Genomic DNA, 23,497 nt, shown 5'->3' on the forward strand with positions numbered 1-23,497 from the left:
ATTCCACAGCCCTTTACAGACATTATCAGCACTGTCCCCATTGGGGCACACAATCTACTGTACATTCCCTATCAGTATGTCTTTGGAGTGTGGGAGGAAACCGGAGAACCCGGAGGAAACTCACACAAAAACGGGGAGAACATACAAACTCCTTGCAGATGTTGTCCTTGGCTGGAATTGAACCCAGGACTGCTGTCACCATACAAGAGGGCACAACCCGTGGCCCTCCAACAGCAGATCTCCGCCATAACAGTTTCAGCAGCAGATCCCCCATAACTATGAAGGACAAAGTGCTGATAATTCTGTCAATACTGTGTTTTGTTGCAGAAAGATACAATAGCATACCGCAGTCTCCTGCTGAATCTACCGTAATTGTGGAAAGATGTCAACGCAGAAAACGATTTCATATAAAATTCCTTGATTCCCATGTTCTTTGGCGTAGTGAAGTACGCCAAAGAACATGGGAATAGAGCAGCGGAGAGACACTTTGGGCCACCTCCAACCGAAAAAATGATACGGGGATGGAGGAAACAGGAGGATCAGCTGCAAAAAATGGACAAAACGAAACACTGTTTTCGTGGTCATGCTGCAAAATGGCCACAGTTAGAAGTGGATACGAAAGAGTGGATCACACATCACAGGAACAATGGTTATTCTGGATCTACAAAAATGATCATATATGAAGCCAAACTTCTTGCTGCAGAGAAAAGCATTGAGGACTTCACTTGGTCACCATCATGGTGTGGCCTTGCTATGCGCACAAAAACTAGAATTGCACAAAAAATGCCTAAAGAATACGAATCGAAGCTTGTGTCTTTTCACAAATTTGTACTGGATGCAAGAAAGAAAAATGGATTTGAAATTAGCAAGAATGGGGACATGGATGAGGTCCCATTAACCTTTGATGTTCCATCAAACAAGACTGTTGATGTGAAAGGTGCCTAAACCATAACCGTGAAAACCTCAGGGCATGAGAAAACCCATTACATGGTTGTGTTGCCTGCTGTGCGGATGGGGAATTGGATGTTTCGCCCCCAGCAGTTCGCCCCCAGCAATTCGCCTCGCACATTTCGTCCCCAGCATTTGGCCCCCAGGATGTTTTGCCCCCGCACATATCGCCCCCAGTTCGCCCCGGGCCGGGGGCGAAACGTGCGGGGGCGAATCTTCCTGGGGGTGAAATGATAGGGGCGAAATGTGCGGGGGCGAAATGTACCTGGGGGCGAACTGCTGGGGGCAAATTGCTGGGGGCGAAACTTCCTATAACCGTGCGGATGGCACCAAACTGCCACCAATGCTGATTTTTAAGAGAAAAATACATGCAAAAGAGGCAATCCCAAGAGGAGTTATTGTTCATGTTCATCACAAAGGATGGGTGGATGAAAATGGCATGAAGATATGGATAGAAAAAGTGTGGTGTGGAGGGCTTCTGAAAACACCTGCTCTATTAGTGCTTGACCAGTTTAGGGCACATATCACTGAAGCTACAAAACAGAGATTTAAATAAGAGAAAACCCATCAAGCCGTAATTCCTGGGGGGGCTTACCAGCCAGTTGCAACCTTTGGACGCTTCCATCAACAAGCCATTTAAAGATTTCATGAGAGAAGAGTGTAACATATGGATGGCTGCTGGAAATCATGATGACATCAACTGGCCGAATGAAGAGACCTACTATCACCCAAGTTTGTGAGTGGGTGAAAACCTCAGTGAGGTCCTTCAAAAAATGTGTCATCAGCAATGCCTTAGATGGCTCTGAAGATGACATCCTCTATGAACTGAGTGAAGACAGTGATACTTATTCTGAGGTGCTTAAATGTGGACAGTAGTGACGCGGAGTTCTTGGGGTTCCCTGATGATTAGAGGAATTTCCGTACTTAAAGTTTAAAGTCAGTAATAATGGATGTTAATGCTGCTGTTGAGTTCTGTTTACATTGGAGAAATATTATACCACATTTTTTGCTTCAAATTTTTTCCCCCTATTTTCCACCTCTAAAACCTGGGTGCGTCTTATGGTTCAGCGCGTCTTATAATACGGTAATTTGCACATGACTATGAGTAAAGTTTTGACAAAGCAAAATTCCAAGAAAGTAGCAAAAATACAGCAGCTTTATTTAAAACATGACACACCAACAATAGACAAAAATGATTTGAAAAAACTAAATTAATCTAAATTACTTAATACTGTAGATGCAGAAATGCTACAGAAATTCTGCAACATCAAAAGCTCACTGTGGAACATACTCAGAAATGCAAAAATTCAGAGAAAACAGTTTGAAAATCCAATTGAGGACTATAGGGAGAGAACTGACTAGTCTGAGGACGTCCCTGGCCTTATTCTTGCCACGCTCGAGTTGATTGACAGGTCTGTAACTATGTACACACATGGAAGAAACCTGTCAGTCAGCTAGAGAGGAGCGGGGAGACGCCAGACAAGGACTGCACTAAACTAGTCCGGTCTCTCCGTATAGTCCGCAGTCGGCTCTTCAAACCAGGTATTCTTTGAAATGCTGCAGTTTTTCAGAGTAAAACGCACTTGGCTGCAATTGCACAGCCAGCCGCAGAATCCTGCTGCCCTTAGTACAGCAGCATCAATCTAATGACAGGTTCCCTTTAAAAATGTTGCCTAAATATTTAGGAGTAAAAGTCATTTAGACCTTATGAGCATGTGTATTTCAGTCCAATATGCTACAGTATGATGTACTGTAAATACATGCATCAATTTCCCTCGAAAAGCGCTGGAACGGGATTGTAAAATCTGATGCCGCATACAAATTATAATAAAGGGACAAGTAGAGCAGGACAAAGTTTTTATAGCAACCAATCATCTTTATTTTGCCCCCACATTGCAAAAATAACAGTTTGCATTTGATGACCTAATATGAGCAGCCGCAGCTTCCAGTGTACTTCAAAATGTCCCTGGTTCTTAAATGTGTAATATTTCATTATTTTTAAAGAGGACGCTTCACAATATTGTATTTTAAACTGTATATATTAGTAAAAATGGGCATTGGCACTGATTAAAACTGTTTTTTTTTTTCTCCACAGCATTGCATAAATATTGGCTTATATGCAAATTTCCCTTCAACCAAGGGAGCGTTAACAGACATTTTTGGGGGCATTTACTGGCCCAATCATAAGAAAGCAGCATCGTTCAGGGTCAAAAAAAAAAAAAAAAAAAAAGTAAACGCCCACAGAGAAGGTCAGAACAGACTTTCATATCAGTGTCACCAGATCACCCGAAAAAAGACTGTATGAGACCGACTTCTTATAATTGGACAACGTCCTATAGGAGAAAAAGTAAGCGCCCTCAGAGAAGAATCTCTAATAACGCCCTCTTGGTTGAAGAGGAAATTTGCATATAAATTTCAAAAGACCTTATTTCTTCAAATCAGCCCCTCTGCCCTTTTTACTCATATATACAGTAAAAAATACTTTGTAAGGTCCTTTTTAGGTCAGTACTGCAGTTGTAGGAACTGGAGCGGGATTGTGTAACAGCATTATATCTATCCATCATTACAACAGACAACAAGCCCTGAATAATAGGAGATTGTGAGATGGCTTCACAGTCAGCGTTATACTTTCATTAGCAGAAATAAAGAGAACTGAGCCAGCACGGAGACTTAATTCTCCATGGGTTCCTTGGCTGGAGGCCTGGCCCCGTACCAGCAGGAGAATGCTTGCAGAATCTAATGGTGCGACCTGGTACTGAGATACGGAAGATGGAACCTGCAAGGAGAAGAAGACAGACATCCTGACTTATTGCTAAATGCATGTCTTGTTTTAAGTTAGACTACAAGGTCTTACCCAGAGTAGAATAAGAATACAATCACTGTGAAAACGTCAGTAAATTTATATTTCACCATCACTGTTATATTACTTGGGCCTCTGCTCTGCAGCATTAGAATCCAATAGTAAGCCATGACCAGTAATACAATGTAGTAGAATGCTTTCTTAAAGAACATCTATGCCTCTGTTCACATCACTTTTTGGCAATACATTCTGCATGGACAATTGAAAAAGTGGAATGGGCAAGTTACATGGAAGCCACTGACTCTCATTGTAAGAAAAACTAAAACAAAATTGTGGTATATATTTCTAATGAGAAGCGTAATGGCCTAGCCTTATTAATACACTTTAGGGCGCGCTCACACTGCCGTATGTTCTCTCATGCAAGAGAATTGGGCCGATTATCCTAATGTCCCTCTGTTAGAATTTGAGCCAAGTGTCATCTTGGTGTGATCCAATTCTCTCGTAGATGAGGTGCAGAGAAGATGGAGAACTTAATTTCTCCTTTGTCTCTGTGCAAGTACATCAGACTGCACTCAGATGACATCCGAGTGCAGTCCGATGTTTTACAAGAACCCATAGACTTGTATGGGTGAGAGTGACCCAATTATCAGATGCACTCGCAGCATTCTGTGATTGTTTTCTCATGCCAAATCGGCATTAGAAAAAAAAAAATTGTAGATCTGCACTGCCCCATAGTATAACATTAGGCGGAGTGCTACCCGATAAAACATTGCATAGCACTCAGCTGTGTTATACGCTTGTGTGAGCGAGCCCTTACAAACAAATACAGACCAAATGGATGAAAAAAAGGACACTTAAATGGCCGCTCTCTTATTAACCTGTCTTAAAGGGAATCTGTCACCACTTTGGAGTTATCAGACCTCTACTATGGGCATACAGGGTATAGAAAAGTAAATCTATACTTACCTGTATGGCCCATAGCAGAGGTCTGATTGCAGAGAAATGTAGTTTTATATCCTTGGTTTTTCACAGGCTTGGCGTCCAAGTTATCCCCCCGCCCCTCTGCTTATTTTTCCACCAATTCCCCGCCTATGTCCACAATTACCATATTCCCCCCCCTCCCCGCACGTCACAGGTCACTGTGAAGTGGGCTTTTTTCCCTCCCGGGGCATGCGCAAAGCGCGGCTCACAGGGAGCGCACTTTGTTTCCACCCAGGCCCATTTGGCTGAGCACAGTCCACAGTGACTCCCCGGCGCCTGAGCAATAGAGCACTGCTGCACTGTGCTCAGCCAAATGGGCCTGGGTGGAAACAAAGTGCGCTCCCTGTGAGCCGCGCTTTGCGCATGCCCCGGGAGGGAAAAAAGCGCACTTCACAGTGACCTGTGACGTGCGGGGAGGGGGGGGAATATGGTAATTCTGGACATAGGCGGGGAATTGGTGGAAAAATAAGCAGAGGGGCAGGGGGATAACTTGGATGCCAAGCCTGTGAAAAACCAAGGAGATAAAACTACATTTCTCCTCATTCAGACCTCTACCATGGGCCATGCAGGTAAGTATAGATTTACTTTTCTATACCCTGTATGCCCATAGTAGAGGTCTGATAACTCCAAAGTGGTGACAGATTCCCTTTAAAATGTTAAATAGGACTGGTGCCTGTGAGCAGCAGAAAGTCCGCTGCTGTGACCGGGAAATGGCATGATACCTATACCATATACTATCTCCAGGACAAACAGCGGAGCTTCTACTGCACTCGCTCACAGCCACCAGTCCTATTAACATTTTAAGAAGGGTTAATAAGACAGTGGCCATTTTAACCCTATAGTGATTACCTCCCTAAACGATTGTGATTTGCTAATTAAAAGGCAGGAGGTAATTTATTTATAAAAAGATATTTCCTTTAGTTACTTATTTTCTCTATTCCCGGTGAACCCCTTTAACCTAATAACCCTGAATAGATAGCTCATTATTTAGGTTGGTCTAATTGGAGCTGGAAAAATATCCTTGGAAATATATAATCAGGATACCAGAGGAATGATTATTTCAGCACTGGGCGCTGTATATATTATTACTGTGTCACATATTTGTGCAAAATATTGTTTTTCAACAATAAAATGATAAAACTGATGCTGGATATTTTATTACTAGATCATTAATGTAACGTCATGTACATAGAAAAGATTCAGAGCTTTCGTTTTTGTCACCTGAGCCGTGGTGCTCAATTTACCTCAATTTTGATGACTGAGAAATCTGGTACGGGAGGGTTATAGAGGAGGGCGCAGGCGTCCCCCCTGACCGGTGACGGGGTGAACAGCTTGTCAGCAGCAGGGGCTGGTGTGTAGGTCAGCATTGCACACAGTGTGTCCACATCTATAAATTTCGGGGTGAGTCCAGCACGGACTGTGTTATCAGAACAAGCCATACATTCCACACAATCTGGGCAGAAAGACAAAAGAGGGAAGAGGTTTGCAATTATACATTAGGATATGTTGCCATATTTTCTATGTTACACCACTTCCTTGTAGAGTGGCGCTTGCACTTGTCCTACAGCCCTAAATAGGACAGTGTTCACCACTCCTAATTCTATATCTAGAGCAATGGAGTTATGGATCCTTTACTACCAATGCAACATGGTCGCCGTAGAGCATAAATCCACTGGTAAAAGTTCAAATGTGAATGCAGTTAACCCCAGTATCTCCTCTACTCCCTATTTTATATACATAGGCTCCAGATAGTGGAGGCAGGAACATTTTAGGGGCACGGTCCTAACATTGGAGAACCGTTCTTTTGCGTGTCTCTGACAAGTGGAGAACACTGTGGTCACTGGTGTTTTATTTCCCTGACAAAAGGACAATTGTCTGGTAGGGTTGGGTATAAATCTTTTTTTTAAAAGTTAATTTATTTCTGTTCTTCAATCCAAAAAGTGAAACTCCTATATTATATAGAGTCATTACAAACAGAGTGATCTATTTCAAGTGTTTATTTTTGTTAATGTTGTTGATTATGGATTACAGACAATGAAAACACAAAAGTCATTATCTCAGTAAATTAGAATTAACAAAATACACCTTCAAAGGCTTCCGATGCGTTTAAAAAGGTCCCTTAGTCTGTTTCAGCAGGCTCCACAATCATGGGGAAGACTGCTGACTTGACAGATGTCTTTTAAACACCTTATAAGTGTGAGAAATATATCTATCTACAGGAGTGCTCCCACAAACGTGAAGGGAGGGTGCTGTCATGGGCTCCGAAAAATCCCATTACCGGTAAGTAACTAAGACTTTATTCGGTCACCCATGACAGCATCATGAGAGAATTAAAGAGAGGAAATTTCTAGGGAGGGACCACAGCCTGGAGCACCAGTCTCCCAAAGGTGAGATCGGTAGAGACACCTATACCTAACCTATAGTGCTTGTAGAAAGTAGAGGGAGAGTACCAGGTAGCAGCCTTACATATCTCCTCTATGGAGACGTCCGTCTTTTCTGCCCGAGTAGAATGGGCTCTCAGACCTTCAGGCACTTCCTCGCCAGTTGAAGAATAGGCAAGAGCGATGGCATCTCTTATCCATCTTGCAATAGTGGATTTAGAGGCCCTATAACATTTTCTAATCCCGTGGTAACATAGGAAAAGGGATCTACTGTATCTTTCCTGCAACTTTCTGTGATTGCCAGATATTTGATAACGTATCTTCTAACATCTAAAAGTGTGTAATTTTGCTTCCTTCTGGTTGCTAGGGTTCGTACAGAAGTAGGGTAAGACTACTTCTTGGGTTCTATGAAAACGAGTTGACACTTTAGGAAGATAGGCCGGGTCGGGTCTGAAGATTATTTTATCCTCTAATATCTGAGTGAAGGGAGGGGCCGTGGATAGTGCCTGGATATCGCCCACTCTTCTGGCTGAAGTTAATGCGACAAAAGTGATGTTTTAAGGGAGAGAACTTTTAGGGATGCAGAGTCTAAAGGTTCAAAAGGTGGGTTGGTCAATGCATTCAGGAACAAGTTCAAGTCCCAGGGTGCAAGCTTAGACTTTACAACAGGCCTGGATCTAAAAGATGCCTTAATAAATTTTGAGATCCAGTAGTTTCCTGCCAGATCACAGGAAAACAAGGCACTTAAAGCGGAGACCTGAACCTTCAGTGTATTAGTAGCCAACCCTAGTTCCAGTCCTTTTGGAGGAACTCTAAAATCCTCCCTATATGCGACCCTTCCTCTACTCTGGCACCTAAGATAATTTTTTTTAGCCAGATTCTAGCATATATACAGTACAGACCAAAAGTTTGGACACACCTTCTCATTTAAAGATATTTCTGTATTTTCATGACTATGAAATTGTACATTCACATTGAAGGCATCAAAACTATGAATTAACACATGTGGAATTATATACTTAACAAAAAAGTGTGAAACAACTGAAAATATGTCTTATATTCTGGGTTCTTCAAAGTAGCCACCTTTTGCTTTGATGACTGCTTTGCACACTCTTGGCATTCTCTTGATGAGCTTCAAGAGGTAGTCACCGGAAATGGTCTTCCAACAATCTTGAAGGAGTTCCCAGAGATGCTTAGCACTTGTTGGCACTTTTGCCTTCACTCTGCGGTCCAGCTCACCCCAAACCATCTCGATTGGGTTCAGGTCTGGTGACTGTGGAGGCCAGGTCATCTGGTGTAGCACCCCATCACTCACCTTCTTGGTCAAATAGCCCTTACACAGCCTGGAGGTGTGTTTTGGGTCATTGTCCTGTTGAAAAATAAATGATGGTGCAACTAAAACGCAAAACGGATGGAATAGCATGCCGCTGCAAGATGCTGTGGTAGCCATGCTGGTTCAGTATGCCTTCAATTTTGAATAAATCCCCAACAGTGTCACCAGCAAGCACCCCCACACCATCACACCTCCTCCTCCCAAGTTTTCAGACTGACTGACCTTCATTTCTTAAAGTAATGATGGCCACTCATTTTTCTTTACTTAGAATTTGTTTTATGGCAAGAAAAAAGCAGCTAACAGTCTATTTAGTAGGACTATCAGCTGTGTATGCACCTGACTTCTGCACAACACAACTGATGGTCCCAACCCCATTTATAAGGCAAGAAATCCCACTTATTAAACCTGACAGGGCACACCTGTGAAGTGAAAACCATTTCTGGTGACTACCTCTTGAAGCTCATCAAGAGAATGCCAAGAGTGTGCAAAGCAGTCATCAAAGCAAAAGGTGGCTACTTTGAAGAACCTAGAATATAAGACATATTTTCAGTTGTTTCACACTTTTTTGTTAAGTATATAATTCCACATGTGTTAATTCATAGTTTTGATGCCTTCAGTGTGAATGTACAATTTTCATAGTCATGAAAATACAGAAAAATCTTTAAATGAGAAGGTGTGTTCAAACTTTTGGTCTGTACTGTAAGTGCGGTAACCAGCTTCCTACTGCACAAAAGGGTTTCTATTAAATTGGATGAAAACCCTTTCTTTTCTAATAATGCCCTTTCAAATTCCACACAGTCAGATGTAGTCCCAGAGCGGCGGGTGGACAATTGGCCCCTGAGAGAGGAGGTCTGGGATTTCTGACAGAATCCACAGGTCTGTCACCAACATTTCCCTCAGACAGGCAAACCAGGGCCTCTTGGGCCAGAAGGATGCTATGAGTAGTATCCGTGCTCTGTCTGCCCTGACTTTCCTTATGACTGTAGGAAGCAGGGATAACTGGGGAAAGGCATAAGCCAGACTGAACGTCCATAGAATGTTGAGAGAGTCCACAACCAGGGGATTTTCCCTGTGATTTAGGGAGCAGAATTCCTTTACTCTTCAATTTTGTTTGGTGGCAAATAGTTCCACCACTGGAAGGCCTCAAGAGAAGAGTTGTTGATTTAGGACCCATTCTCCCTCCTTTAAAGTACTGCGGCTCAGGAAATCTGCCTTGGTGTTTTCTCTTCCTTTTATGTGCAAGGCAGTAAGGGAGAGTAGATGTTTTTCTGCCTTTTGCAACAGCTTGTCTGCCACTTTCATTAGGGATTTTGATAGTGTACCCACTTGGTGGTTTCGTAAAGGACATATTGATACTCATGCTAGAGCAACTCCATTTTGTCTGTTTGCTTTAAAATCATGTTATCACTCCTTGCATAACATATTCTTTCTTTCTCTTCCCATGGAACTTATCTCACACTAACCTTTTCTCAAGAGAACATTTTGTCAGACACTCTGTTATCTAACTTGTTTAGGCCAGGTTTGACCTTGTAAAATTTCCATAGTGCTTCAAACTAACAATGATAATATGACCATATATGTGTTTCCGTAATAATTGTACTAACATCAGTTAGCCTATAGTATTGTAGTATGGCTGTAAAGTTGATTAGCTATTTGATATACTCAAAACAATATAAAATGCTAAGCAAAATAAACGGGATCAGAGATTCTTTGAATCCTCCCAATACAGAGCACGCATTGCCTCCGTTTGGTTTTCTGTGGATTGCGCAATCAACATAATAATTTGACACTCACTTGGTCAACCGTGAAGGGTTATTGCCCTCCCTTAACAGTTTATATAAGCCACGGCTACACGGTTGTCCGAGAACACCCTGAAGTCCTGGCCCTGCAAGGATACAAGAAATCTGTTTAACCTTTTATCAATCGCGAATAACTCTTTGGTATTAGAGGAGAAATTTTTTTCTTCTTCTGACCAAATCCCCTGGACAAGTTCTTCTCCTAGAGGCAGTCACCAACCAGATGGACTTGCATCAGTAACCAATACCCGGAAAGGGCTCACCTCCCTGGGAACCCTCCTGGACAGGTTTTTGTCATCTAGCCACCATCCCAGGGACTCGATCGAGCGGGGGGATAATGTTAGATTACTATCGAGTTGTCCCCTTAGAATTGACTGATTATATAACACACTCCACTGTAATGCTCTAGTGGAATTGAGCCCACAGTACTTCGGGAAAACCGGACTGGGAAAAAGGAGGAAAGCCTTCTCCCCACCTGGGCTAAACGTCATTGCCCTGACTTCCGGGCTCCCTGGGAGGAGGATCCAAATAGCAGTCCTATACCTCTTGGTTTGCGCTCTTCGTATTTGTCCTGGTCCTTCGCTGGCCTCCTGCGGATAAACTTCTTTTTTCAAAAAGACAGTTTGTACCTAGGCATGGGTACTGATGGAAATCCTTTTTTAGAATCTGCTGCCTTTTCGAGTATCTCGTCCATTGTGGGACCGAACAGATATTCTCCCTCACAAGGGATGGAACACAACCTAGACCTGGCCTGAATGTCCACTTTAACCACAAGGCTCGACATGCAGCACTTCAGAGAGCACCTGATCTTGCTGCCAGCCTTACCGAGTCCGCTGAGGCATCAGCAAGAGAGGCTGCAGCACCTTGAACAAGGGGTATTGAGGACAAGTTTTGACTTATTGCTACTCCCTCCTTTAACTGTGACTCTAACTGATCCAACCAGATCATTAAAGTCCTGGAAGTGCAGGTAGCTGTGACTGCTGGCTTTAAGGCCCCCGCAGCAGTCTCCCATGTGCCTTTTAGAAAGGCATCTGCTCTTCTGTCAAGCGGATCCTTCAACACTCTCATGTCGTCAAAGGGTAGAGAGGATTTCTTGGAGGCTTTGGTTATGGCCACATCTAGTTTAGGGGCTTTGGACCAAGAGGAACATGACGCTTCCTCAAAGGGATACTTCCTCTTAAATGAAGGTGGAAGAGAGCCTTTTCTTTCTGGCTTCTTCCACTCTCTTTGGATTAACCCTTGGATTTTACTACTTAGGGGAAAACATTTATTTTTATTCTAGTCTAGCCCCCCAAACATCCTATTTTCAACAGATTTCTCTGCCCCAAAGTCCACGATACCCATTGTGGTACAAACGGCTTTAACCAGGGAGTCTACTTCATTTAGAGGAAAGCAGTGACGGCCGGAGTAGTTATCAGAAGAAGATGTGGAGAGGGAAGAATCATCCGAATTTTCAGGGTCTATAGGAACTGAGGAATCTTCGGATACCGGAGAAGGATCCCTACCCCGCCTTGCTGTTTTTTTTGGAGATGGCCTCGCCTATCTCTTCCTTAATCAAGGATCTCAATCATGAGGAGAAATCGGGTTTCTCTTCAGACACAGTTTTATCAATATATGACCGACAGAATTTTTTAAGTTAAGAGTCTGGCAAGGGGATTTTACATAGGGCACACTCCTTGTGCTTGGATTTTGTACCACACTTCTTTCCCTGAAAATTTAACAAGGAAAAGGGACAATCACCAAGTGAGTTTTCACGAAGATCACTTACCCTTTGTTCAAACATACGGTACCGGGTTCGCTGAAGGATCTTTCTCAGCCGGAGAGTTTACTCTTGGGGTTGCAGAAATCTTCCTCCAGCTTGAATCTTTCTGGCTGGACCTCGTAGATGCCTCCCTGTGGAAGGGGTGCTCCCTCCATTAGAAAGAGGGTGGCGCTGGACCACTTGTTCCTGGGGCTCCCCAGTCAGCAGCTGATCTTGTTGCTGCTGCTCCTGCTGCGGCGAACGCTGCTCAGAATGGCTCATCATGGAATTGTGAAGAACTGGGAAGCACCCCAGCAGCGGAGCCAATCCTTTTTATATTTGCCACTGCCCGGTACCTTCGGGTCAGCAGACCCTCTGCGTGGCTGGAAAGGCTCCGCCATGGGGAACCCCTCCCCTGGATGAACACGCCCCCCCGGCGTGTATATGGCTGGAAACCTCCGTTACAGCGGCGAGTATGAGGGCTCGCCGCATCATCAGGCAGCGCCTGCCGCGTCACCAGGCCGTGCCCACCGCCGCGCCCCGTCACACGGCCACTTGTGCACACATCACGCGGCTGCGTCCTCCAGCCGCGTCACCCGCCGGCGCGGCCCCACTTCCTGCTGCCATACCGGGGAGATGTGGAATGCAGGTGTTCCCCGCCATCCGAGCCACGTTTGAACGGTCCATCCCCAGGCAGGGGAGGCCGGCTTATCTTCACCACCACTCACGGAGCAGGCCCCCTTGAGCCCACCGTGGCGCCCCAGGAGTCCCGCACTGGCCGAGGCAGAGAATGCAGTCCTGTCTGAACCGGCCAGTCGGGTCTGGGACAGGAAGGTCTTCTTCTTTCCAGGTTAGCCTGACAGGTTCTCCCATCAAGGACAGGAAACCAAACTGAGGCGAGAGAGAGATGCAGCCCTTTTAAGCCTGTAGGTTTCCTGTCCTTGGTGGGTGGATACCCTCTCTCCTGGTGCTGTCATGGGTGACCGAATAAAAGTGTGGTAGAAAAAGGTGCACAAGCAACCGGGATAACCGCAGCCTTGAAAGGATTGTTAAGAAAAGGCCATTCAAAAATTTATGGGAGATTCACAAGGAGTGGACTGCAGCTGGAGTCATTGCTTCAAGAACCACCACACACAGACGTATCCAGGATATGGGCTACAAGTGTCGCATTCCTTGTGTCAAGCCACTCATGACCAATAGACCACGCCAGAAGCGTCTTACCTGGGCCAAGGAGAAAAAGACATGGATTGTTGCACGGTGGTGTTTTCAGATGAAAATAAATTTTGCATTTCATTTGGAAATCAAGGTCCCAGAGTCTGGAGGAAGAGTGGAGAGGCCACAATCCAAGCTGCTTGAGGTCTAGTGTGAAGTTTCCACAATCAGTGATGGTTTGGGGAGCCATGTCATTTGCTGGTGTAGGTCCACTGTATTTTATCAAGACCAAAGTCAGCGCAGCCGTCTACCAGGAAATTTTAGAGCACTTCATGCTTCCCTCTGCCGACAAGCTTTTTAGAGATGGAAATGTCATTCCCCAGCAGGACTTGGCCCCTGTCAACACTGCCAAAAGTACCAATACCTGGTTTAAAAACAACAGTATCACTGTGCTTGATTGGCCAGCAAACTCGCCTGACTTTGTACCTTGTACTGACAATACCTTGATATTGTCAAGAGGAAGATGAGAGACACCAGACCCAACAATGCAGACGAGCTGAAGGCTGCTGTCAAAGCAACCTGGGCTTCCATAACACCTCAGCAGTGCCACAGGCTGATCGCCTCCACGCCACGCTGCATTGATGCAGAAATTGATGCAAAAGGAGCCCCGACCGAGTATTGAGTGCATTTACTGAACATACATTTCAGTAGGCCAACATTTCGGATTTTAAAAACATTTTTCAAGCTGGTGTTATAAAGTATTCTAATTTACTGAGATAATGACTTTTGTGTTTTCATTGGCTGTAAGGCATAATCATCAACATTAACAGAAATAAACACTTGAAATAGATCACTCTGTAATGACTCTATATAATATATGAGTTTCACTTTTTGTATTGAAGAACTGAAATAAATTTACTTTTTGATGATATTCTAATTTAGTGAGAAGCACTTGTAAATAAGACAAACTAATTCTACTGGACATACTCTGTGTATTATACTATATTCTAGTCATTGCAGTTTTCATTAAATTTAGCAGAAATATTGAAACAAAAATATATAAAAAAAAACATTTTTTGTGCTCCAAGATTGCTCAATATGGTTGTTTTCTATGTAGGAAGCAGGTAATACTGATTAGCAATATGTTATTTTACAATTACTCACCTCCCTCCAGATACGCATGGGGTTCATTGGCTCCGAGATACATGGCCTCTCCAGGCTGAAGAGTCACCACATTGAGAAAATAAATGGCAAAGCAGCCTATATCTCCAGGGAACTGCGAGTGCAGTGTGAGGAGCAGATCTCCAATACAGTATGACACATCTTCTGCTCTCTGAACTGAAATAACAATTATGTAAGAAGAAACAATCAGCTATGGTAGAAGATGATAGAATTCAAAGTGACGAGTAAAAGGAGATGGACATTTCTGGTTGACAGCGCTGCAGCTGGAAAAGTAGTTTTTCACGCTGTGGTAGTATTTAATAGTAGCTTTATTACGAGTTTCAAGTTCGCACAAAACTTTTTTTTAAAAAATAGACTACATACACAGTGTACATAGTCTATGTTTGAAAAAGAGTTCAGTATGAACTTGAAACACATAATAAAGCTACTAGGAAGTACGACCACAGTGTGGAACGACTACTTTTCCAGCAGCAGGGCGGTCAACCAGAAATTCCATCTCCTTACTTCTCAATATATTTGCAGATGAAGATTTCCTCCTATGCACAGGCGTGACTGCAGCAGCTGTATACTCTATGGGCATATAATGGGGTTGTGACATGCACAACCTGGTCAGGTGAGCTTCCCCATCACCCCCACTAACTTCCTCTGTATCACCCTATCTTCGCTTGTCTCTCTTTTTTTCTCTTCTAGAATACAAAGTGATACATACAGAATAGGCCTAAAGCATACAGGCATGATTATTTGATTTTTTTTTTTTTTTACATTAAAAAAGGTCCACAGGTATATGCCACACCGCAATAGCCTCACTGCCAATAAAGTGGCATTAGTTACAGCACGGTGAATAAAGTCTGCCACGTCTGCCTATATTAGTCTCTGGCTGTGTTTCCGTACCTTGCTGTGTTACACGTTGCACCAGCAAGTTCAGTTGTTCCGCAAATTCTTTTTTGCCGCTCTGCATCATGCAGGTGAAGCATCGCTGCATCGCTTTCCGCTGCTCCGCGTCCTTACTGGGATCCTCTGCACTGGACTCCAGCTGTTGTGCAGCATCCTGACCAATAAGTGCACGAAACTCTGGAATGCCTAAAAAGTAGCGGAGGAACATCTTTTAAAAACCAAGGAGCAAGGAGAAAAGGAGAAAATGCAAATTTCATGCTTTGCCTTTGTGTAAAGATTTTTGTACTTGGGTAGTTTTTAGAATTTCTCATGTCCTATCCCTTTTCTTACCTGGAATGGCTGTTGTACAGTTAAAGAGTTATTCTTATGTTCATAGATGGATATTGTCAGATTTTGCAATTAAAGGGGTTGTCTGGTCTAAAATGTAAAGTCTGCAGTCTCTCTGTGTGACTGCAGACTTGTGAATCCTCCCGGCGCATGCAATGTGCGCTATGGGGATTCGCCAGTGTCTTCCCTGGGAACAGAGGTGATGTATGCGAAATGCATACTACCAGGCAAAACCTGTCAAATGGGAGCGGCCTCGCTCAAGAGGCCATGCCCACTAGACTGGTTCTTGCCGGGAGTATGTATATCACATACATCAAAGCTGTTCCCGGGGAAGACACTGGAGAATCCCTGCAGCACACAGTGCCTGCGCTGGGAGGATTCACAAGTCTGCAGTCACACAGAATGACTGCAGACTTTACATTTTACACCGGACAACCCATTTAATACAATTTTCAACCAATCTTGAGATATTAACAATTTTCTTTTGTTTATTTAAATATTTTTAATAAAAACCATCAACCATCTGTGATTTCATCTATCAGTGCTAAACTAACCATTAGTTTCTGAGCAGCAGCTTGAAAAGTGCCGAGCGTAACTGAATAGAAAAATGTCAATATCTCTAATCTTTGCATATAGCAATCTGTTAAACTTCTAAAATAAAAACAAGACATGCACGTATGTGCACAGTGTAATGGTGATTATCGTCGGTGTACATTGCGTACCCTGCAAGAATCCTACAATCTCAGATATAGGTCTGAATCCACAAAGACCCCGGAAAGGGGTGAGAGCAATGGCCATCTCTGGCTTGTGGTTGTCATCGGGGTAATGCTGAGGAAATTGAGCATGCAGCTTCTTGGCCAGCGCCTAGGTATAAAGACAGTGAGAGGAAAAAGAGACAAGACTGAGGGGTTAGAACGACAAATGATAAAGCAGAAAGAAAAATTAAATATGGACAAAGAAAACAATAGGAGAGAAAATGTTTATGTTAGAAGAGGAAGGAAAACAAAAATTTGACAAAATCTATTATCCATTAAAAGGGGTCGCATGGTGAAGTTATCACCCATCCAGAGGATAGTTGATAACTTATATATTTGTGGTGTTCCGACTACTGGGACCCCCACCGATCAGTTGAATGGAGCAGCAGTGCACATGCCAGACTGCCGCTCCACTAATTTCCCACTGGGTTGTTAAGCGCAGATTTTGGCTTTTTCCAGCCACCCTATAGAGAATGAATGAAGCGTGGGTTGAACATGCGCACGGCGGCTCCATGGTAATGGAGATAATTGTGCCCCATTCTGCTGATCACTCCCTGCAGTAGGACCCCATCGATCTGTAAGTTGTAACTTCTATTCAATTGAGAACCTCTTTAAAGTTGTACATAGACATTAGACCGAATGTCTAATATTAGGGCTAAGTCAATAAGCTTGCTCCTTCGCTCCTCTTCCCCAGTGAAACACACTTGCACACTATGCCAGGAGTACTTGCTTATGACAGTGTGGAGATTTTTTTTAAATCTATATGAAAACTATGAAAAGTGTTTGTCCCATTATGATTGTTCAGGAGAACCCGACTCCTCGGACGACCAGCTTCCTGATGATTGACAGATCAGTACTGTGCACTTCTGATGGTGCTTGCATCATAAGGTTTTGCCTCTGCAGACGGGAGGACTGCCGAGGCATTGAAGCTGGCCGGATTCAGTGATCAGGTCAGCGTCAGAGCAGGGATTACAAACTCTAGCATAGATCTTGTAAGCACTGCGCTCCTTGCCTAGGACACCTGCAGAGGTGGCCGGCAGCCTAGGCAACGAACTGCAAATAAAAAAATTAAATATCCACTTTAGAGAACGGAGAATATTTTTAAAAACAAATACATTTCAAAAGTTGCTCGTGTTTACAAGATGAGACAACCCCAACAGATGGAAACCTGACATTTATTGCTACAGAAATGTTTTTCTGGAAACAAACATGTACAACAACATTGAGAAAAACAAACAAACCAATAAACAGCCTTTTAGACTGGACTATAAATGACAGCAGTATTTAAAATACTTAGCAGTCATGAGAAATAAAAATAAAAAAGGGGATGTACAGTTCTATTTTTTTTTTTATTAAATCTGTATTTGGGGCTAAAAATAATTTTTGCAATTTAATTTAATTAGAAACTTTGCAATGTCTGTCTATTACAGGCCTTCTGTTTTTGTGCACATCCAACTTTCATTACGTCTATGGTTATAAATTAGCAGAGAGGAGCTCAAAAAAGAGTGATAAAAGAATTAGAAATTGCCGGTCACATCATAGCGAGCGGACTGACGGAGTCTCAGATAACTCATTCTGCAGACAGCAATAGACAGTATAATACAGAAGCTATATGAGGCTAACGGTGCAAAATTCTTAATGAAAGCCATTTACAAAGGTTATTTTTAGCCCGAAATACATGGATTTAGTTAAGAGAAAAAATCCACAGCTGATTAAATTTAAAACAATATCAGGTTTTTTTTTACTTGCCAGAGTAAATACATAGTATATGCGTTTATACGTGATTGCGGTAAATTATATTTTGGCAAAACTATCCGTCCCTTGCACAAACCTATTAGTGAGCACGTACGCCCACTGCAGTCTGGAGACTCATCAGCCATGTGAGAGAAGTTCATGGGGGGACTGTGGTTCGTCCTGATGAAGTTTAGAACTTCGAAACGCGTTGACTAATAAACCACATTCCTGGATTTTGTTTCCTTTTCCATATTACCGGCAGCGCAGTTTTAACCCATTCATTCCATTTGTGATGTTACCTTAGCCTTCACAGCAGCAGCCTTAAACCTTCACCGTGGTTGTGGTCACACAACCACACCTGGTCAGTACCATTTCCTTTGGTCTCCCCATTTTTACCCGGATAAGACCCTATTGCTATTCCAGATTTTTACCTCTTACTGAATATTAGTGTCTCCTATTTTAATTGTACGTTGTTTATGTGTTTTGTATGTATTTCTTATCATTTTTGATTAGTAATGAATGTGGGTGGGATATCCAGTATGAAACAAGAGGAAGTACTAGTGATGATGTGTGAACCAGAAGAAGCGTGTAAAGATGCGAAACAGCTGTTGCTCATTTCACTGATGTCTCTGTCTGCAATGCTCAGGCTGAAATATAGTGCATTTTACTGAAATTGGTGGTGAGTGCCACTCCTCTTGCTTTCCTCTGAATTTTCTTGATCATTTACAAGTATCAAGCTGAGCACCGCAAGACATGGCTTTTATCTGGATATATTTTGTTTGATCCTATTTTTCCTTCCTCCAGAATTTTTTCCTTTCGTACGTGTGAAATTTAAAGGGGTTGTCCACTACTAGGACATCCCCTTCTTGATCTAAGTGTTTAGCCCCGATAAAATAAAAAAGCTTATACTCACCTCCCATGCTGGCATCGTTAGCACTCGCTCTCCCCGGGGCTCCCATGCGGTTGTTGTGACACGTGACACCGGCGCCCAATCAGCATTTGCGTCACTCGCCCACCTCCTGTCAAATTGAACATGAAGAGGAAGTGAGAGCAGCTGATCCCTGACTTCCTCTTCATGTTCAATTTGTACGAAGGCGGGGACAGTGACCTTAGAAAAAAAATCAGCAGCGTGTGAACAAGACCTTTAATCTATGTTGCTGAAACCACTGAAATGACTCTTGAAGAAAGCTGTGAGTGGCTATTAATATTTGCAGTTCTATATAACACTCTTTCAAAAGAATAGGCAGGGATATAAGGGGTGACGTTTCTCCTTGTGGAGAGTGACAAGCCAAGCCTGGCATGTCAGAGAGAGGAGACTTATAAGCCATACATGCTCCTCTGGGAAATTAAATATGCAAATTATCTATTCTTCTCGGAAGATACAATTTGCAAAAGAATAGGCAAAAATGTAAAACCGGTGGCCTTTGAGTTCACCACTGGATCACAGAGGGGGTCATGAAAGAAATCATACTATTATATCATATACCCTAATAGAAAAGATGGACAGGAGTTTCCCAATTGGCGTGAAGAATTATCAGAAGAAAAAAACATATCTTTGTGCTGAGATTTGAAAACTGAAGTTACAGGGCAGAGCTAGGAAAACATTTAATGACATTGTGTCCATCTTCGATTTCGGTCAGGAGCTGTGTAGTCATCAAAAACTTGTTTCAATCCAAACCACCAAATCCACTAATCCCCGCATTTAGGCCGGGGGCTACACTGAGCCCTGACAATGAGGTTTCTCGATACAGAGTATTCAGAGTAAATTAAATTTAACGGGATTGTGCACATTTTTTTTAATAATTTTCCAAGAGCCACAATGTTTGCGAAAAAATAATTAAATGCACAAACTCCGCTTCCAATCTGCTGCCGGTCTGATCTTTTCCAGAATGGAAAAAAGTAGCTTTTCAAAAATTGTGAAAAATGTAAATCAAGTGGTAATAAAAAATAACCCATTAGGCTTGACTTTTGTTTAACAGGAATGCATCATCAGAAAATGATCTGTTGTTTAAATCAGGTTTTTATGCAAAAAAAAATATTTTGATGGGATTTATTTTTTACATTTTCTAGATTACTAGCTATATAAAAAAAATGAAAGTCTGACATTTTTGCATTGGCCAGTAAGGACTATATTTTTAATAAAGCGTGGTATGCAAAATGTAAAAAACAAAAAAGGAAAAAAAATACCTTCCTTTTAGACGTCTGTGTTGCATCCATGTTTTTCACCAATACAACACGTACCCACTATAGTGTATGAGGCTGTTCACCATGTGTCTGTGCAAAACTCAGAAACATGTCCATTTTTTCCCGGCAGCACAGAAGTGCCAATACAAGTCTGTGGGTCTGTGTCAAACACGTACAGCTAATGGATGGCATCAGTGTACCATCCATATGCTTCCCGTGTTTAACATTGCAAAGGATAGGAGAAACTTTGTAATTTATTTATCTATCCACATATAAAAAACACTGATGACTCACAAAAGATATACTGATTGTATCGGTACCATTTTTTTTGCATACGTGAAAAATACTGAAATCTAAATGATGCCTTAAGGCACGGGTCTCCTTTTTCCACGGACTTTGCCTGGCACTATAGCTTAGCCCCATTTACTTTGAGGATTATTGTTCCTTTTGCAGGGGTGGTCTGTGATTTAGAAAAACAATGGCTAAGAGCAGTAAATGATTAATGGATACGTTAGCACGAAAGACCCAGTACATAGGAATAAAATATATTAAAGACTATAAGAAGTCTTTGTAGCCCCAGTCTTGTTACCTTGTCTGGATGAGCCTGGATGGACAGTGCCAGCCTCACTGACAGAACCTTAAACAGAAAAGGTAGTTGATCCTGGAAAGCTTCTCTGACCTTGGACCCCAGACATTCTGGATGGGATGCAATCCATTGTCCCAAGGTCTTCTGGTTAACACGGTTGTCTATGATCAAAGCGTCACCTTTGGGGTGAGTTCCCATCCACAACTAATGAAGAAAAATATTACGATCAGGGATTAAATAAAAGGTAATCACAAAACAGATTTACTAAAACTACTGCAAGGTACTGTAATGGGGGATGAAGAGCTAGGCATACTCTCAACTATCAGTAGGGGGGTCAGTAATTAATATTGTCCTGTTATGTGATAAGAAGAATTCTATTGTCATATTTCATAAATAAGCAGCTAAAGTTAAAAAAAAATGTATTATCAGAAAATGATCTAATGTCTCAATCAGGTTTTAGTGCTATTAAAAAAGAAAAATAGAAATCTCACAATTTTCACACTGGCCACTGGGACCAAATTAGATTCAGATTTCCTATTCTTTACCAAAGACTTTTCAGGAGTCTCATTATCATCACCTGCAGGATTACAATGACTCTATACACAGCTGACTACACAGGATCCACCATTCTCAAAGGTGATTTTACAGCTGACCTTTCTCCTCCTCCCTTTAAAATGACCTTTGCACAGGCTCCTTAGATGCTTCAATACAAAAGTTAGGGTCTGCTACTAAAATAATATAGTTGGAAAGATGCAAATGTCTTCCACCAGAATGTTAATATATGTCCTAAGGTTCCAAACTGAAGGGCAGATCTTAAAGGGGTAGTCCGGTCTACAGTAAAAAGTCTGTGCGACTGCAGACTTGTGAATCCTCCCAGCGCAAGCACTGTGTGCTGCGGGGAGACAACATTCTCTGCTCAGAGAATGGCGGTCAGGTATGCGATGTGCATCCTCCGTCTAGGGGGCGCAGCCTCACAAAATACAAGAGTATTCCTGACCGCCCTTCCCGGGGCAGAGAACGAGGAATCCTCGCAGCACACAATGCCTGCGCCGAGGGGATTCACAAGTGCGCACTCACCCAGGGTGACGGCAGACTATTCATTCTAGACCGGACAACCCCTTTAAGTAGCCACGTTCATGGACAAGACTTTTTATGAAAGACAAATGTGGATTTTCGGAAAGCACAGCAAGTATGAATCTAGAGTAGCCCCAATGACCAGTGTAAAGGTTACAACATTTCTAAATTGATTTTAAAATGGCATGTGATATAAAAACAAAACAAAAAAAACACATGTATTAAGAAATTGATACAAACAGTAATTTAATTTCTGACGACATATTCCCTTGACGAAGACTTTAATTAATGTACAATTAATGAATTACTGTCAATATTCTTAAATCATTTCTTTGTTACCTCTGCATATGGTTTATTTGGCTCGATTTTCCGCTCAGAGTCACCGCTAGCCCATAGTTGAGCTACTTCGCTGTCTCCCCCAAGTTTGCCCCATGCATAGTCTTGCACCGCACAGGACAGAAGAAACACTGCATATGATAAAAAAAGGACTTAGATAAAGCAAGCCAAATACTTTGTCGCTACTTTATATTATTTAGGAAGGTGAATCAGTAGTATCACTTACTGGGCTGCTTGCTGCAGTTTTGATAACATTTGTTTTATCTGCTTAAGATCTACCAGCTCTCTGAGCTCTATATAGACACTGATTGGCAGCTTTCTGCCTATGCACAGTGTACGCAGAAAGCTGCCAATCAATGGCGGGGTTATACAGAGCTCATGAATATGGAGGACTACCTGGCAGCGGGTTTACTAGTCCTTTAGATAAAATCACTGTTTTATGAGCAGGAGACTATATGAAAACTACAGCAAGCAGCCCAGTGAGTGGCACATCACTGGAATCATGGTATCTGTGTCTATAGTATGCTGCTCTCAGATTAGGAAAAAACCTGGTGACAATATTTTTAAAACCCCTAATATTTAAAGGGAGTCTGTTAGCAGTTTTGAAGCAGCAGAAACAAACCTACATTTTTATTCCCCTCATGCTGTTACCACAAGTGTCCAGGAGGTGGCCCCATCAGTGTGTGTAGCTCTTTGCACTGAAAGCCCCCTCCCCCCTCCAACCCCTCTCTGCTTTTGAGGGAAGGATATATTCTCTACATTAGATGGTACTAGTGTTGAGCGAGTATGTTCTATTAACCCTTTCGCCAAGTATGCTCAGGCCGAGCTCCGAGTATTTACAGCTGCTCGGTGATATGGTTGAATCCCTCCCGTGTGCATGATTTGCAACTGTTTGACAGTTTTATTACATGTGAGGAATGTCTATTTCTTACACATTTCTCACATGTAATAAAACTGTCAAACAATCGCAAATCATGCACACGGGAGCGATTTAACCATATCACCGAGCAGCTGTAACTACTCGGAGCTCGGCCCGAGCATACTCGGACAGAACATACTCGCTCAACCCTAGATGGTACAGCTGTCACTCAGAGCAGAGGGGTGCGGTTAGGGAACATCCATTAAGAAAGCCCAGGACATGGCCGATGAAGGGACCACCCACTAGACCCTTGTGGTGACAGCACAATGGGAATAAGGCTGCGTGCCCACTATGCGTTTTTCAAGCGTTTTTGCCGCGGAATTTCCGCAGTGAAAACGCTTAAAAAAAGCTTGGTAATAAGTGCCCCATGGTCC

The 23,497-nt window shown here is 42.7% G+C and overlaps 1 protein-coding gene across 3 annotated transcripts in view; it reads right to left on the reverse strand.

Annotated features, from left to right (window-relative positions):
• Positions 1 to 2,427: 2,427 nt before the first annotated feature.
• Positions 2,428 to 23,497, reverse strand: part of MPI (mannose phosphate isomerase) — a 31,276-nt gene continuing 10,206 nt past the window's right edge. For all 3 annotated transcript variants that reach the window (XM_073652815.1, XM_073652813.1, XM_073652814.1), the window contains exons 2-8: positions 22,208 to 22,335; positions 20,798 to 20,998; positions 16,258 to 16,399; positions 15,206 to 15,394; positions 14,297 to 14,470; positions 5,974 to 6,182; positions 2,428 to 3,724 (exon numbers count right to left, since the gene is read on the reverse strand). In XM_073652815.1, the coding sequence (XP_073508916.1) occupies positions 3,512 to 3,724; positions 5,974 to 6,182; positions 14,297 to 14,470; positions 15,206 to 15,394; positions 16,258 to 16,399; positions 20,798 to 20,992 (1,122 nt within the window). In that variant the 5' untranslated portion in view covers positions 20,993 to 20,998; positions 22,208 to 22,335 and the 3' untranslated portion in view covers positions 2,428 to 3,511. The remainder of the gene's footprint in view (positions 3,725 to 5,973; positions 6,183 to 14,296; positions 14,471 to 15,205; positions 15,395 to 16,257; positions 16,400 to 20,797; positions 20,999 to 22,207; positions 22,336 to 23,497) is intronic.

This window comes from Phyllobates terribilis, unplaced genomic scaffold (assembly GCF_046119375.1).
Source record: "Phyllobates terribilis strain yellow unplaced genomic scaffold, ASM4611937v1 Scaffold_11__3_contigs__length_659146591, whole genome shotgun sequence".
Classification (NCBI taxonomy): Eukaryota; Metazoa; Chordata; class Amphibia; order Anura; family Dendrobatidae; genus Phyllobates; species Phyllobates terribilis.